At 46.3% G+C, this 16,047-nt stretch overlaps 1 protein-coding gene across 3 annotated transcripts in view; it reads left to right on the top strand.

The window, feature by feature from the left end:
• LOC118506593 (nephrin-like) overlaps positions 1-16,047 on the top strand; it is a 99,996-nt gene that overhangs the window by 64,952 nt on the left and 18,997 nt on the right. For all 3 annotated transcript variants that reach the window (XM_036043954.1, XM_036043953.1, XM_036043955.1), the window contains exons 4-7: positions 4,327-4,473; positions 10,676-10,737; positions 11,035-11,279; positions 14,890-14,962. In XM_036043954.1, coding sequence (XP_035899847.1) covers positions 4,327-4,473; positions 10,676-10,737; positions 11,035-11,279; positions 14,890-14,962 — 527 coding nt within the window. The remainder of the gene's footprint in view (positions 1-4,326; positions 4,474-10,675; positions 10,738-11,034; positions 11,280-14,889; positions 14,963-16,047) is intronic.

Below are 16,047 nucleotides of genomic sequence, written 5' to 3'. Positions count from 1 at the left end.
TTGATCCACTTTAGGCCTCCACAAAGCTGGGCTTGATTGGCAGGGCATCTTGATACGTCATCGCGATCGTCTGCTCGATTTGGACATTTTGAATGTGATGCTGAAAAAAAGCTCATTACTTCCCTGTGGCATGTACCTTGGGCATTTCCATTGGTGAACCGGCACGATCACCGGCAGTAGCGACAGCGAGCTGCTCGTTAAGCTGCTTAACTGACCATAAATCAGCGACGTTTTGCGCTCCGGCGTATCGTTTCGGGTGGATCGAATTCGGCTATAAAACTGTCGCGGACATTAAATGCTAATGATGCAGGCTACCCTGCAACATCAAAATCAATGTTTCTGCCCCCGGTGCATCCCCAACGGTGGGGACGTGACCACGTCGCGAACGTTACAATTTTATGGCAGGGATTTTATTAAATCTTGCTCAACGACTTTTCTCCACCGGTGCTGAGTACCAATGGCGGTGGTGTTTTTTTCTTTCTTTTTGGCCTTCGCTTCATGCCACCTGTGCAAAGAAGGAAGAACCATCCGTTATCCTAGAAAACACCCATCCCATGCATGCCCAAGAGTCAATCGAATAGGTGTCATATTCTAAGTCATATTCTAATCTATCCGTACCGTCTCAGGAAGTCAATTTGATCTATGAGTTCTATGTGTCGGCTCGTAACCAGCGCGGTTGCTTCTACGTAAACACCGGCCAGAAAAGCCGGCCTGGAGAAGTGATAAAAAGTCCCAAATCAAACAGAGTCGTATCGACCCGAGCGACAAGTATCGGGCCCATCGAAGAAAGGTCCTCTGTTTGTGTAGGGCAAATACTGTGCCCGATGAATATTCCGTTTGATCGTTTCATCGCTTGCCCAACTCCTACTCTTCGGCAGAAATCCTCACTCAACTCACCCCGCACAAGACATACACGGGAGGTTATCAGCTCACTCTATCTCTCCCTGAAGACCGAGCCGTTTTATAAGCATGAGGTGATATATTTAGAAATATGAGTTTGCCCAAGGCTTCTTATCGTACGCCCACTTTCACTATCGGCCGGAACTCTTACCGCCAGTAACGATGAGATGTGGCAGGAACAGATGGAGTAGGAAAATTGCATACTTCAGCAAATTCTTATTACACCTTAGCAGGAATCGGTTCCCAGCGGCTATGGTTTCTCATTATCGGGCAGTTATTTATCAGGACGGATGAGATTAGTGGAGATAGTTTTAGCTTGTGAAACTTAATTACAAGTAACCCCCCTCTGCCATAGATGAAACGAGTTCAGGCTAAAAGCATCAATACCCCACGCACAATGGTTTGATTTCCCAAAACAGTTTCGAGGTTCGGTTCAAACGCGCGCACACAGAAATAGCTTCCCTAGCTACTGCCAGCTCAAAGAGTCAAGTTTTTGAATGGCTAATGGATTCGATGACGTTTTTCAAAAAGCAACACCCGACCACTCCCTGTACGACACGTGGCATTTGATGAATTCGTTTGCCTTCACACGCTTCCACCATACCGAGGGAGAGGATTAACCCACTGATCTCAAACTCAGCTCCCGGGGCATCGTATACGGTCCGGACCACACCCCGTCAACCAAACACCGAGTGTGTCGCGATCGATGCTGATTGAAAGTGCAAACGGGTACAAAACGAGCATTAAAAAACTTTGGAAAAAAATTAGAAAAAATCCCACCCTTAGAACGATGTGCATACGGAAAGGAATGTATAAACACCGGAGCACATTATCGGAATCGGAAGCCAAACCCAATCGGGGGGTTTGGCATTGTTTGTTGGCCTCGTTTTCAGTGTCTCATCTCGTTGGCGCGTTTCGATGGCCGGCTGTATGACATCTGTTTTAATCGGATTACCGGCTTTTGACATTTTTCTAATGCTTTTTGCTGTGTCCCAACGCATCCCCCGAGGCCGCCAGGTGTGATGATGTCATCCGGAATGAACCGTCGCCCGATTAAACAAAATCATTTTTGGGTAGCTCGACTGAAAAACGCTGACGGTTTAATGTTACGTGTCCTCGCCGAGTAGGACTCCCCCGATGCTCTAGAATTTCAAGTTGGACCAGACGAGTTTTTCTTTATTTAACATAATCTATCAATTTTGATGGATGTTTGTGTCGTTTTTTTTAAACCCTGCTGAGCGTTAGCTTCCGTTAGATCTGATTGAAAAGGATTTATTTATTCACTCCTCTTTTTGCTTCTAGACCATAATCCTGCGACTGTTGAACCCTTCCTTCTCACCCGCATATTTAATTCTCTCGATCGGTGGAATACTTTATAGACTCGCTTCAGCTCAAAGTGTCCATCACATGGGAACTGGAAAAGGCTGCTTCCGCTACGCAGACAGCACTGAAGCAAACATTTGAGTTTCTCACACACAAGGATTTGCCCACCGACCAAGTCATAAGGCCTAACCGTAAAACGAACCATTCATCACCAGACATACGCTCCATAAGTGCTCATTCAAACAATGGCCCTCACTGCCCGGTTCTATGGCCGTGTACGATTTATCGATTGATTTCCATTAGTAAATTACCCTGGCCCGGCTGGAAGTGTCCATTAAGAGCTTAAATTAAAATCATCTCATTACGGAAATTATATAATAGCTCCTTCTAGCTCGGACTCTGCCTACCGGTCCGGGCACAAACAATGCTCGGCACTCGTACTTGTTCCTTCCAGAGCTAAGCTCGTTAGCTGCCCGTCGCCTCTTATCATGCCGTCACCGAGCTGCTCACTATCTTCGGCCAACAACAGCCACCCCTTCGAATGTTTATGCTGCCAGGTGAATGATATTTGTAAACTTCCCTCATCAATCGATCACCACCGCGACCTGCCCCGCTTTGCAACACACATCCCGTGGAACCCGCCGTGGACGGCTGTGTACATACACGCCACGAAAGACAAACAGTGGGCGAGAGAGAGAGTTGATGGCATACGCATACGAAACACGAAACATGGCAGTAGAACGAGCGTCTAGTAGCAACAACTAGGCCTCGATACATGCGTTTAACGTGCCCGGTTGTAAACAATGGCCATTACAGCGCTACTGGAACAATGTCGGCACATTGGCCGGAAATTATTGTTTTCAATCGTGGGGTTTCCTCCCGTATGAGGGTTTTCGAGGGTCGTATAATGAACGGAAGTAGAGCGCTGGAGGTAGAGCATGAAAGTAAGATTCATGTGACTGAAGATCGAGCTCCGTTGGTGATCGATCGAGGGATTTTAAATCTTGGTGTTCTATATTTATCCTAGCAACTTATACTGCCCCAGTAAGCCACCTTTATTTGAGCAATGAAGTCCCGCTCGAAAAGATCTCTTAATTCAACGATAATCCAGACTTCAGTAACTTATCGTGACGGGAAGTTCACCTCTATCAGTAGGACTCTCTCACATAAACGACTTTGACTTCGGGATAGCCGGCAATAAGATATAATTTTTATTACAATATTCACTTCTACCTAGCCGGAAGCAAAGTCTCCCTGGGAAACAGCAGTCACTGACGTATCAAATCTACGACGCAAATTTTGTGAGTCTCACTTCACTGGGTCTGGGTGAACAAATCTCACCAATGAAGTAGTTGATCCTCTCCTTGCCACTCCGAGATCCGCCCAGTGTACGGCCATCCTGCAACTACTCCTCCAAGAACTTTGCCCAAGTTCGTTACCCTTCCTATCCATGGCTTATCTTATCGGACTTGCGAAGGCCTAACTAAGGAAGTCAGCGCGCAAAAGGGAAAGAAAGCACACAATTCTTTTACGACGCACCACACCAGCAGGACCTCGGCAACCCATCACCATACCTAATGGACCACATCCCCCCAAACCGCTTCGGAGAACCCCGGGCGCGGTTTGGCCAAGTGTGTCACTTTCATTAGCTGGCAGCGTCTCGGAAAATTACCCTTCGCTATCAATTCCTGCTGTTTACGTAAGTGATCAACACTTGGATTTTATTGGACCGAGCTGCGTCTCTCTCTGTCTCTCTCTCTCCCGGCCGTCACAGGACGGTTCTTAACCGCAGAACCCCCGAACAATATCCGTGCGCTGTCAAACGCAGTACGTGGTTCTGTTCGCTCGTTCGCAGTTCAACACGTTTCGACAGCTTATTTCCTCCTCTCGAGCCAGTTGTTTGCCGTTCGGAACACGTGAACGAACTCGTGAAGCAAATCGAAGTCAACTCGCGTCCGCACGTACACGTACACCCGTTCGGAAGTCCGTTCGGTTTTGCGGCCTACCCGCTCGGTAGCAACCGAGATCTTCATCGCAGCTGGGAATTCATTTCGCTTCACTCAAAGTGTCCATTTTTCTTTTCCGCTTTCCCTTTACTTTCAGCTTCGATGCACGGGGCAAGAGCCTGCAGCAAGCCATCCACTGGTCGGATGAGGCGGTGCTCAAATCTAAGGCGTACTTCTACTACGACACCAGCCCACCCGCCCTACGGATCAAGGGCGTCAAGCAGGAGGATGCCGGCCTGTACAGGTATGTGTGTGTGTGTATGATAGTTTTTCTCCTGCCCTCCAACTTCCGTATCCTTCCAGCTGTCCCTTTAGTGGGGTTCTTTAGCGTCCGGAAAAGGAGTAACGACCGGAGAAAGCAAAAAAAAACCCTCAAGAAACATACAAAGCGCTCAGCTTGCTGGGGCAAATATTTCGCACACCCATCTAGCGGTGGCGGTCGTTGCCAGGCTCGCAACGTCCATAATCCTGACAAAGTGCACACTCGGCACGTGAGAGCGTTGCGAATTGAGTACTTTTTGCCGGCACAACTTGAGGCCACCGCGAAAGAAGGCAAAAAAAGAAGATCGTCAATCCCCCCAGCCGTGAGAGTATCAGCTTCTGCAGCGTAAAAAGGAATATGGTAGCAGCAGCCGCATTATCATCATTCCCTCGGCGAGAAATCGTTTTGCAGCAAAGAATGTAGCCCTTTTTGGCGCAATCGAAACGAAATTTATCAAAACCATAAAATAAGCCATAATATCAATCAGGTACAAATCGATGATGAGAGAGGGAAGAAGAAAGAAAAAACCTGCCAAGGTAGCAGATTTTGATCAGGTGAAATTTGTACTCCAAACAGACCTGAAGTGATGATGCTCCAGGCAGATGGGTTGAATTTTGAACCAAAGCTTGTTACGGGAGAGTACTAGAAGTTGAGGAATATGTATCTGGGTTAATTCTTCAAGATTCTATTTTGATGAGCATCTGTTGAACGATCAATACATAAACTCTAAGAATTACTCCTAACTAATGTTATATGAAGCGATGATTGGCATTAATCTGAATTGCATTAAGTCTGCTCTTTGCTTTTCATTTTCTAGTTTTGAAGAATATGACAGCGATTTTAGACATGGGAAGAACAAAACAAATGGACGATGCTGAAAAGGAGGCAAATCGGGATGATGGCTGACTGGATGGTCAACCTATTCGTAAGATTGCGATCGTGCGAAGCGATATGGATTGTCAAAGTCACATGCATTAGAGTAAAGGATGGAACCAGAAAAAAATGCAACAGCTATTGTTGACGTGATTAGAGGAAACAAGAGGCGTTCCGGGGCGGTCCAGTGGCTGGTCTTCACACGGGGCAGGGCCGGGGTTCAAATCCCATCCAGACCGCCTTCCCGTACGTAAGGCTGACTACTTTACTACGGGTAAAATTAAGTCTCAGAAAGCCAGAAATGGCAGGCCGAGAGACCTCTCGAGGTTGTAGTGCCAAGGAAGAAGAATAAAGAGGAAGAGACGTTCCAATCTCAGAGACTGCGACAGCGACAGCAAAGAGAATTGTTTTTAAGAGAAACGGCATTGGTTTGCGGTGCATTTTTCTGCAATGCTTAGCTTCCTATCTGCTGGATATCCACGAGACGAAGCTTATGGAGATCTCTCTCTCTCTCTCTCTCTCTCTTTCTTTCTCTTCTTAGCCTAACGACCCTTAGGACATGCCTGCCATTTCTAGCTTACTAGACTTAACGATACCACATAGTAGGATAGTCCGCCCTAACTACGGGGGTATGGTCCGGATGGGATTTGAACCGCGTTCCTGCCGTATTTCTGCCTGGTATTGTAAGCTCATTGAGAGCCTTTGGAGAATGGGGACATCGTTAACGCAAATGGACGTAGAAGTGATACAAAATCCTGTAAATTCAATGCCCAAGTGAACGTGCCACTAAGGATAAAGAAGGAGCTACAATTTTAAATTCGAATATTATTCACTGAGAATTGGTTTTATATCTCAAATTTATTGCAAGTGTAGCTAAACAAATGCATCGCACTGAACTTTAAAAAGATACCATTAGACCAAAGCCAAAGCTTCCTTGCCCGTAAAACAAATGGGGCAACAACAATTATTTAAAGCGTAACATTGCCATTCACTTTCGCTCTGGTCCAAATCTGATACCGAATCCTTTCTCATTCCGGGGGGTGGTACGGTAAAATTGCTCCAAAAAGGTAAACTGTTTATTTTACACCGTAATGACTGCTACTGCGGCCATATCTGATGGCGTTCTGTTGCTCGATCGCTCGTTTCGGATGGCATTCAGCACCGGCACATCGGCGAATAGGATTAACTTGTACAAATATTAAGTTCAAATTGCTCCGAAACGATCCTTCCGGGTTTGCGTTTTCTGTCCCGGCAGATTTGACTTCCCTGCTACCTGATGCCCCCCCCCCCCCTCCCTCTTCTTCTTTATTTTACTGTTCAACGCATCGTAACCGTTAACTGGCGGTAAAAGTGGCAATCGGCGCCATTGCTTACTGCGCCCTGCTAGAAAGGTAGCGGATTTCTGCGTTGTCTTCCCCAAATCCACTTACCATTTCCGGGAGCTGAAATATTCACCATCCTAGCGAATGTTTGCACACCAAATGAAGAATGCAAAGGCAATGCAGGGAAGAGGTATCCCGGAATGGACGACCAAACCAAAAAGCAAAGCGGCAAGCAAGAACGGTAAGACACCTTAGAACGTGGCAGCGCTATGATAGCATTTCACTTTATGTGCAACATTCTTTTCGCATCTTGAAAGTTGTTGTTTTTTTTTTGGCTACTAAAATTCGCCAAGCAAATACTCAGCCAATACCCTTTTTGTTGCCGGAAGGCACTCGATGTTGAAAGTTTTTTTCCTCCCTTCCCTTCCTTGGATTCCGCATACTTGGCACTGAAAAATCGACTACCGAAGCGAAATCAGAAATTTTTGATGCGATTTGCTCCCCCAGCCAAAACGATTCCGAGGGGGTGGGGGGTGGGGGTGGTTTGTTTGGCTTTGACCGTTCCGTAGCGCTACAGCTGACCCGAACGCTTAAGCAACTCCCTTCCAATCACACACACTGACCCACCGATTGGAAGCCCCGGAACATTGCAATCGAACCGAAACCATCTTGACCTCTTGATAATGCTTCCCTTTCGATTACCACCCACATCCCCATCCAGGTGGGTGGGGCTGTGACCCACTTGCCTCCAGCAATCCATATGCCATTTCAATGCCATTCCGGGCCACGCTTTTGTTTTGGTTCTTCATGAAGCGTTTGCTGGCGGGTTTTTTTTCTTTTCGCCCCTCCCACCCCATCGTACCACCGGTGTACGGCTTGATGTGCCATAACACTAAACTATGCCGGCAAACTAACGCGCTGCTGCAAAAGGAGCTGCAAAAGGCGCTGCAAAACATAATGTAGTAGGTGGATGCTTCGCTTTTAACCTTTAACCCCCCTATCGAAAGGTATTCCGATGTACAAGGTGTGTCTTGATTATTTTTCCGAAACGAATTTTTCCACACCTGGATGATGTGGAAAATTCCCCACTCCTGCGAGGGTACAAATATGTGCATGGTGGTGGCGCGTTTCATAAGATTTTACGAGTTTACGCATTCACGCCCGAACGTTATGCTATCCGCAATACACGGCAATGATGATTTTACGCCGGGAAATATTGAAATTTCTCTCCACCAAAATCCAATATGCGATGGAGCGGTGGCGTTTGGGTTCAAAAATCCCATCAATGTGTGTGTGTGTGCGGGTGTGGTATACGTTTTCGATATTTATTTTCCGCTGCGCTCGGTGCTGCTGTTGTTCTGCTGTGTCCCCACCCGACCCCAGTGTGGAAGCCTCCATTTCGAGTGTGGGAAATTTGTTGCACGATCACGTGAACATTACCTGTCAGAAGATGGTTGTAAAGTTTGTTCCGACCATTTTTGTTTGGCGCTGGCAAATTCTGCATGACACGATCACTTTAGCAGTCTTGTTAAACACGGTACGCCCCGAGTTTCGTTGTTAAGGACACCGTGATTGGCGTCGTACCTCGAGTTGCTGAGTGGAAGTTTGAAGCAGTGAAGTGCGTGCGTATTCCAGTGAAATTATTCTCATACAAATTGATGATTATAACAAACTGCTTATGCACTTTTATCTGCTTTACTGGGGGTGGGTGTTTACCCCCCAAATCAGTATTGTTCGTACCGCGTGAGTATGAAGACTTCGTTCTCTTAACATTGATTTGGCAGGGATTGGGCAATCTTTTCTTCCTAATTTAAAGAAAGATTGCCCTTTAAATATTTTCCACAAAATTTCCCTAGAATCGGCCACAAAATGTTGATCCTATAAATAAACAGTCATACACCCCAATTTCACCATAATAACCACCGATCATCTTCGGCTTCGCTCTGCTCTGGTTATACCGTGAACCACCCTAACCATCTGGAACGAATCCTTTCAACAACCACTTTGACCACTTATCGGGTCAGCCTTTGTGTGAGTGTCTGTGTGTGTCTGCCTCCTACATTTCATTGTCTGCTTTCGTTCAGTTCGTGCTCGATATCGCTTCCCGAAGGCTATCAACAAATCTTCCAGCAAAACACACTTGTTGTTGTCAAGTGTATGTTTTTCGGAGTTGAATTTCCTGTCCTTTTTTTTACTCTTGCTCGGTCCTCCATAGCCCCGAAAAGCTTTAAAACCCTTTTTTTGTTCTCTCGAGCCCCACAGCACTGGATTTCGAAAGTCGGGGGTTCGACCGTCCGAATCGAGAGTGTCCTTGTGCGACATTTCCTCTAAACTCGGTGTTTGACAAACGCCCGAATTCCCGGATGCAAATAGTCAAATCCAATTTCCCGTTTTGCGAGAAAGGCTAGCAATCGAATCGAAAGTTTTGTGACAACCGGCACGAACGGAACCGGGGAGCTTTGAAAGGAGGAAAAAAAAGCAAGCAGCCTTCGGAACACGGTTGACATTTGAATGAACGGAAAACGTGTACGGAGCACGCCGTATCCGTCAGCCTTGGAAAGAAGGAAAAACACACACTGATACAAAATTGCGAATCGAAGATATTCGATAATACGTATAAAGAAGCAAAACAACACACGGTCGAGGAAAAAAAAGTGACTAAAGTTTCACAATAAAATGCAAAAACATTGAGCCTCTAGCTTGGTTGGTGGGGGGAAGAAACCAAAGAAAGGGTTGAAAGGATCGCCTTCAACTTTTCGCCTTTTTTCGCATGGCAATTTTTGTTTTTATTGTCTTGTGTCCCTGTGTCCTGTGTTTAATAGTCCTTCACGAAACCAAACACGAGCAGATAGCATCCAAAGTCGAAAGGAAGCGCTCCTAAATTGATCCTTCTGAAGCTACCGGGAAGCAAGGAAACAGTGATGGGAAGGGAAAACTTGGAAGTGCATTTCCATTCGGCCCCAAAGACCAGCCAGTGCCTTACCGGTCAAGCGAAGGGCCATCTCATTTTAAAAGCAGGCAACCTAAAAAGGGTATATCCCTTGCAGCGCTGGCAAGATGTTCGGCCCGAAAAAAGGCAAAACGAAATGAAATGGTCTTGCTTTTTATTTGCCCTTCGGAAAGGCACAATCACGAACGAACGATGTGTTTTTCTTTACTTTTGCAAACCGACAAAAAAAAGATACACATTACATCACTTTTTGGCAATAGTACTGCGAAGAACCGGAAGGAAACAACAAAGCGAGGCAAAAAGAAACATAACTGCCCCTACTGGGTTAATGGTTACGATGAGCACCAGTAAGCACCAGCAAGTGAGAATTTGGTGTTCAAAAAAACCCCCCAAAACAAAGCACAAAAGTGTTATAAATTTTAAATCAATTACAAATACCCTTGTGTCGCAGCGAATCAGGGAGCAAAAAACCACCCAACGCAAAAGATCATCCGGTCCAGATTACTGCGCCGGTCGCTCGGTAAAAGCGGAACATATTGAAAGTATCGGCAAGCGGGAAAGCCGTGAGGGGATGTTTCTTGTGGGACGAATCGAGTTGGTTGATGTTTTCCTTTCTTTGCTATATGTATAATCCGCCCCGGTACCATATTGAGCGACTAATCCCTGTTGAATTATGGGACGGGGAAAAAAGGGACCCACAGAGATTTTTTTTTGGAGCGATCCGTAACAAAGCTTTGATGGCGTTTTTATTTGCAATTTAATATGTGTAGTTTGAAGTTGGGAAAACGAGTATTGAAAAGTTTGTTCAGAGTCTTGATACAGCTAGCTGAGCTCTCTTAATATCGACTGAAATGGTCCAAGAAAAACACTTGACATCCTCATCGAAGACTTAAACCCGTCCTAATAGTCAACGGAAAAAACCCACCTAGAACTTTTCTTCAGGTTGTTGTCCACTAACGAACTTCTTTTCTTTCTTCTCTTCCATTCTCGGTCATTGGTAAAACAAACACACAACCAACCAACCAACGGACCGCCTCAGATGCCGAGTGGATTTCCACAAATCGCCCACGAAAAACTGCCGGATCGATCTGGATGTGCTCGGTAAGTGGTCGTACGCTGGAGGTCATGTCCCATCATCAACAACACGGTCGGGACCGGAAATTGTGTTTTCCGTTCTCTCACTTTCTCCTACTGCTTGATATGCACTTAAAAGAATAGAGAATAAGCAAAACGAAACACACAGATCCTGTCACTAGCGCCACGCACGATTGCATCCCTTCGGGGGCGCTAGGTGCGTTGGTTGGTGGCGTTATCGGCAGGTTATCTTCTTTTCTCGGCGAAACTCGCCAGCTTGTGACAATTTCCATTCTAACGCGTTTGCTGGTTTCTCGCCAACAGTTCCACCGACGAAGCTTACCATCCTAGACGAGCTCGGGGCAGCCGTGCTGAACAACGTGGTCGGCCCGTACCGGGAGAATGCGGACATTAATCTGACCTGCATCTCGAGCGGGGGCCAACCGGCCCCGAAGGTAACCTGGTGGCGGGAGCATGCTCTGCTGGACGATTCGTACCTCGTGCTGCCGGACGGCACGGTGAAGAACGTTCTCTATCTGGAGAAGCTGTCACGCCACGATCTACACTCGGTAAGTTGTCTGTCAAACCCGGGGGGGGGGGGGGGGGGGGGTGTTTTTGTGTGTGTACTATTCTTGGGATTCAGGGTAGGTTTTATTCCCGCATTATGCTAATACGATCTGGTGCTATATCGTGCTCGCCGGAGGGGGAGTTTTGTTTTTTTGTCGAGGTCTTTGTCTGTTACTTTTTGCGTCCTTGCTTGCATCTCTGAGTCTGGGGGTGGAATCTTGTTAGGTTCGGTGACTTTAAGATAACACACACAGACACCGACACCGGGAACTCCGGGTTCTGAGTTCATCCTACGGCGTGTCCAAGGATGATTGATCATATTTTTCGCTGCACCCGAGCGTCAAGCTGAGGTGACGATGTCACTAAGTGAATTGTATCAATTTGCAGACTGTTTCTTGCGTCTTTTCTGGCTGGGTGTGTAACAGTGTGAAAGAGGACTGTGAGACCCGTCTTGACGAGTTCCCATTCCATGAATATAAAACAAAGATACTAGAATGACATACCTCAGAATAGGTTCAGGACTCACCAATAGAAGTAAAAGTCAGTCTATGAGACTCATGATGTGTGAGGGATAAAATTAGAATGAAAACCATACTGCCTTTAGGGCGCTAATCTTCCTTTGAACCTTCCCTCAATTAAGACACCTATCGCCGCACATGCTCAAGCAAAGTTACCTCACTAAGTCCGTCGCGACAACGGACAAATGTTCACCTTTGACTCTGGCCGAATCCACAATTCCCCATTTTCCTCCTCCCCAAGAAGACTTCCTCAAGAACACACACCATCGGCAGCAAAAGTATCGATGACCTAGCTTTGCCCAATGACCTTTTCAATTGGATTACGAGCAACAGTCCACAGAGCGTGGAACGGTTCGTGGCTGGCCAGTTTAAATGACACAACACGCCGTACAACTTTGTCGACATAATAACGCCCGTTGCGAGTGGTGTAATGGTCACCAGCTCGAAATGTATGTACTACGAGAAAGTTCACTCGTGTCTCGTGCCGTCCGTCCCCTGTGGTAACGATAATTATCCAAGGGAGTGTTCGCTGGCCGTCCAGCCCTCGCCTCCAGCTTCCGTTTGGTGGCGTGTTGTGGGCTAGGGCTTCGATACTATCAAATTTCGACCCGGACTGTGTGGCGGACTGCAGGCCTAACAACACCTTCAATTAAAGCCGAGATGTGGAGCCGACGTTAAGCCGTTTGTGGCTTTGCGGGCCAGGTCCCTTTTTGAGGTTAATTCCGCGTAAGCTCAACGCACTCACCACCACGGTCCGGTCACTGACGATTTTTTCGAGCAATCGTTTGTCTCAAGGTTCAACGTGGGCTGATCATCCTGAAAGCTCCGGTTTTAAGTGTTTCACCATGTTACGGCAAACCTAAATTTAACCTCCGTGACGTACTCTATGCCTCTTTCCTGGTTTTTCGGTTAAGTATGGTTGATTGATTAACTTCCGTCGGAATGAAGAGAAAAAAAACGCACACACATACACACCTATCGGTTAAGTCAAGCGTAACCGCATTTTTTCGGGTTTCTCAAGACGGACCGACGGATCCTTTAACGACTTGGGTTTTCTCAAGAGTTTTTTATACGCACTCCCGGGGCCGGGTGTGTTTCCAGGAAGAAAGCACCCAGCTTCTCCCTTTGACCTTACTCCTAATCCCGCTACTCCGCCCAGCCGTGTTACCGGAAGTGCTGAAGACTGTTGTGCGACGGAGTGGTGGACTTTCATCGTGTTTATTTAACGCTTACAGTCAACTGTCTGTGTTTATGTGTGTGTTTTCCCCTTTTTTTTCTCCCGGAGAATATTATGCATGAAATTCTTCCTTCGTGTCCGGACGTCCTGTTGTATAATAGATCAGCACACGGGCAAGGCGGGTGTGGGCTGGGAACCGATTTATGAATCTCGTACACACTAATAATAACAATCACAACGATGATGATGATGACGAGCAATAATGATGCTTTTTGGGTTGGTAAGCATTCTGATTATGATGGTGTTCGATCGATGTAGTGCGTAAAACTCGACCCCAACAAACCTATCATCAAATCTCAATCAGCTCTATACGAAACAAAACCCACACACACATACACACACGCACTGGCGAAGGAAAAAAAGAGCGAGTTCAGTTTCCGGTACGGTAGTTTACGGATATGCCCACCAAATCCGGATATGCTGACACTAAAATCACCCCCCTATGCTCTCTCAGCCCGGCCCCGGATGCTATTGTTGTCATTATCATGCATCGACAAAAACAATGGCAGAGTAGAAGGTGCTCTGCACACACGAAAAAACAGCTCGAAAACGGGCGAAAAGCATTCCAACTCACTGACTTGGCTGTGCTGATCGATCGGCGATTCCAACGGGTGGATACGGATACAGGGTACCACCACCGGAAGCAACGATAAATCATTCCACCGTGTGCCATTGTTTTGCTAGCGGTAAAAGGTAAAGCGATGGAATTGAAAGATTCCCATCCTTAATCCTTGCGATTGAATCGTTGAATAAAATGCAGCTGGTGTTCGATCGATGCTGCAACGAGCAGGGCGTATCGGAACCGGAAGTGGGAAGCGGAAAGGAAAGCGGGAAGCCAAATTTGCTCGTTGGTAGGAAGAAACAAACAATCGGACATTAATCACCCGTTTTGTTCATAAATTCTCATACGGCTGTGTGTATTGCTATCGTGCAGTTGAGCGGGAGCGTTGAGCAATGAGCGCAAATGCATGTAAGAAAGATTTTATTTTATAAAGTTTGTTATTGAAAATCGTAGAAAAACGTTTGCAAAACACTTCCGTAACATACTTTTTTCCATTTTCACAATTTTCCATCACACTTAACTGCCCAATCGTAAAATCAAATCCTCCACTCGACCTCATCTGATAAGTTCCAATTTTCCGACAACAACTTTCACGCTTTATTTTCCTTACTTTTCTCCCCTTCTTCACACCCATCCCGCCCTCACTTTACCACCACTTCACTGAGAAAATAATTGGCTGAGTCAGGCAGGAAGCGAAACTTTTGCTGAACCGTGTTTCGCGACGATCAATAATCGCGCCACGATCGGCAAGCGCACTGTTGAACTTTCGCCGGACACTAATCAATCAAGTTTTGTGTTCCAGTTAATGTTGATTTCGACTGAGTAAACTCACCCGAAAATGATCCCCCTCCCTCCTCCTCCATTCATTCGGACTCGCGAACCATTATCACAGATTTTAAGTTTGTTGTTTCTCGCAACGGCGCTGCGTCCGGTACCAGGCGTCTCCATCGTACCGTGGCGACGAGTGGTTTAGGGCGATCGCTGTGTTAAATTACACACCGAAAACCAATCGGTAATCATGGGTCGGACTAAGCATACCAATTCGGTAGCGTGAACCTGTTGGCGATAAACATAACCTTGGTGGGTCATGTCGGTGGTCATGGCGAACACCACCCTACCACGCCAAGTAGCACTGAAGCATCTCATCGCATCCGGTCGCACCGGGACTGGAACAAAAAAAAAATTGGGGCCGGGAATTCGCGGGATGGTGGTTCCGAAAAACGGCAAAGTTTTAATTATGAACAAATGTTTATCGTAACCCTCCTAACGTTCTCTCTCTCTCGTTCCATTTGCAGGTTTATACGTGCCAAGCGAGCAACGGTCACGTCGTGCCGCCACTTTCCAGTGCCGTCAAGTTGGACATGAAGCGTAAGTATATGGGGTAAAATGTGAAATAGCTGCTCGGTAGCCGACCACCGGGGGTTTTCCACCGGTTCCCTTTCCCAGATCGTCCGGTTGTTGCCGGTCGGCCGCATGTTGGCAAACTTTTCCAATCATTAGCGCTCGCATTAGAACGTTTACAAGCAAGAAAGGCATTTTCCAGTCGGTAGCGCCCACCGAAGCAAACTCCGAATTATTAAACTACATTTTCCACCCGAACGCCCGGTTCCGATTTCCCTCCTGCCACCCCGTCAAAAAATCCGTCCGACTGTTTTGCAATTGTTGTGTCTCTCGGTAGCGAGAGAGAGAGAGAGAGAGAGAGAGAGAGAGAGAGAGAGAGAGAGAGGTAGCGCTCCGGTGGGAAAAGTTTTCCTTTTGCACCATCGGCAAAACCTTCTAACTAACCCAAAACAACGAAAAAAGCAACACCGAATAAAAGTAGCCATTCTTCCACGTGGAGCAAGTTTTAATAGAAGCGCGATGCTTTCTGCCCGGGGCCAATCTAACTGCTGCTCTGTTGAGCGGGTGCTTAGAATGTGTTAATTAAAAATTGAAACATTTTCCAATAACCATTCACGGTACAGCGGATTTGCAGAGCGGGTTGATATGAAATGCAGTAAAAGGGAGGAACCCACAGTGTGTGACTGTTTTTTTTTTGTTTTTCTTTGCCCCAAAAACTTTGTTTCAGGTCATTCATTAACATTAGAATTTTCATCAGATTGAGTTTGTTCAGGATGATAAAGAGGAGTTTGGAAGTGATTTGAGTAATTGATTCTTTTCTAATGCTGATGAGCATTATTTATTTCTTATTTGTTTGTGTGGCGTATGCTAATACTCTTGCTCATTGTAAGAACATCCCTTATAGCTCAAATTGCATGTGACGCCATTTTAGCTAATGCAAGCGATGGAAATTTTCGTTAACTTTTTCCAGTGAAAAGAAATTTTCCTTTAAAAATGTGCGAAAATAAATAATGAATTCATTACTGAGCATTTACCACAGAAGAATGCAGCCGGCAAATAAAAAGCTCTCAAGTCCTTGTCCTTGGATGAAGTGAAATATACATTAGATTGCA

The sequence above is a fragment of the Anopheles stephensi genome, chromosome 2, assembly GCF_013141755.1.
Source record: "Anopheles stephensi strain Indian chromosome 2, UCI_ANSTEP_V1.0, whole genome shotgun sequence".
NCBI classification, from domain to species: Eukaryota; Metazoa; Arthropoda; class Insecta; order Diptera; family Culicidae; genus Anopheles; species Anopheles stephensi.
This window is presented reverse-complemented; position numbering and strand designations above follow the sequence as displayed.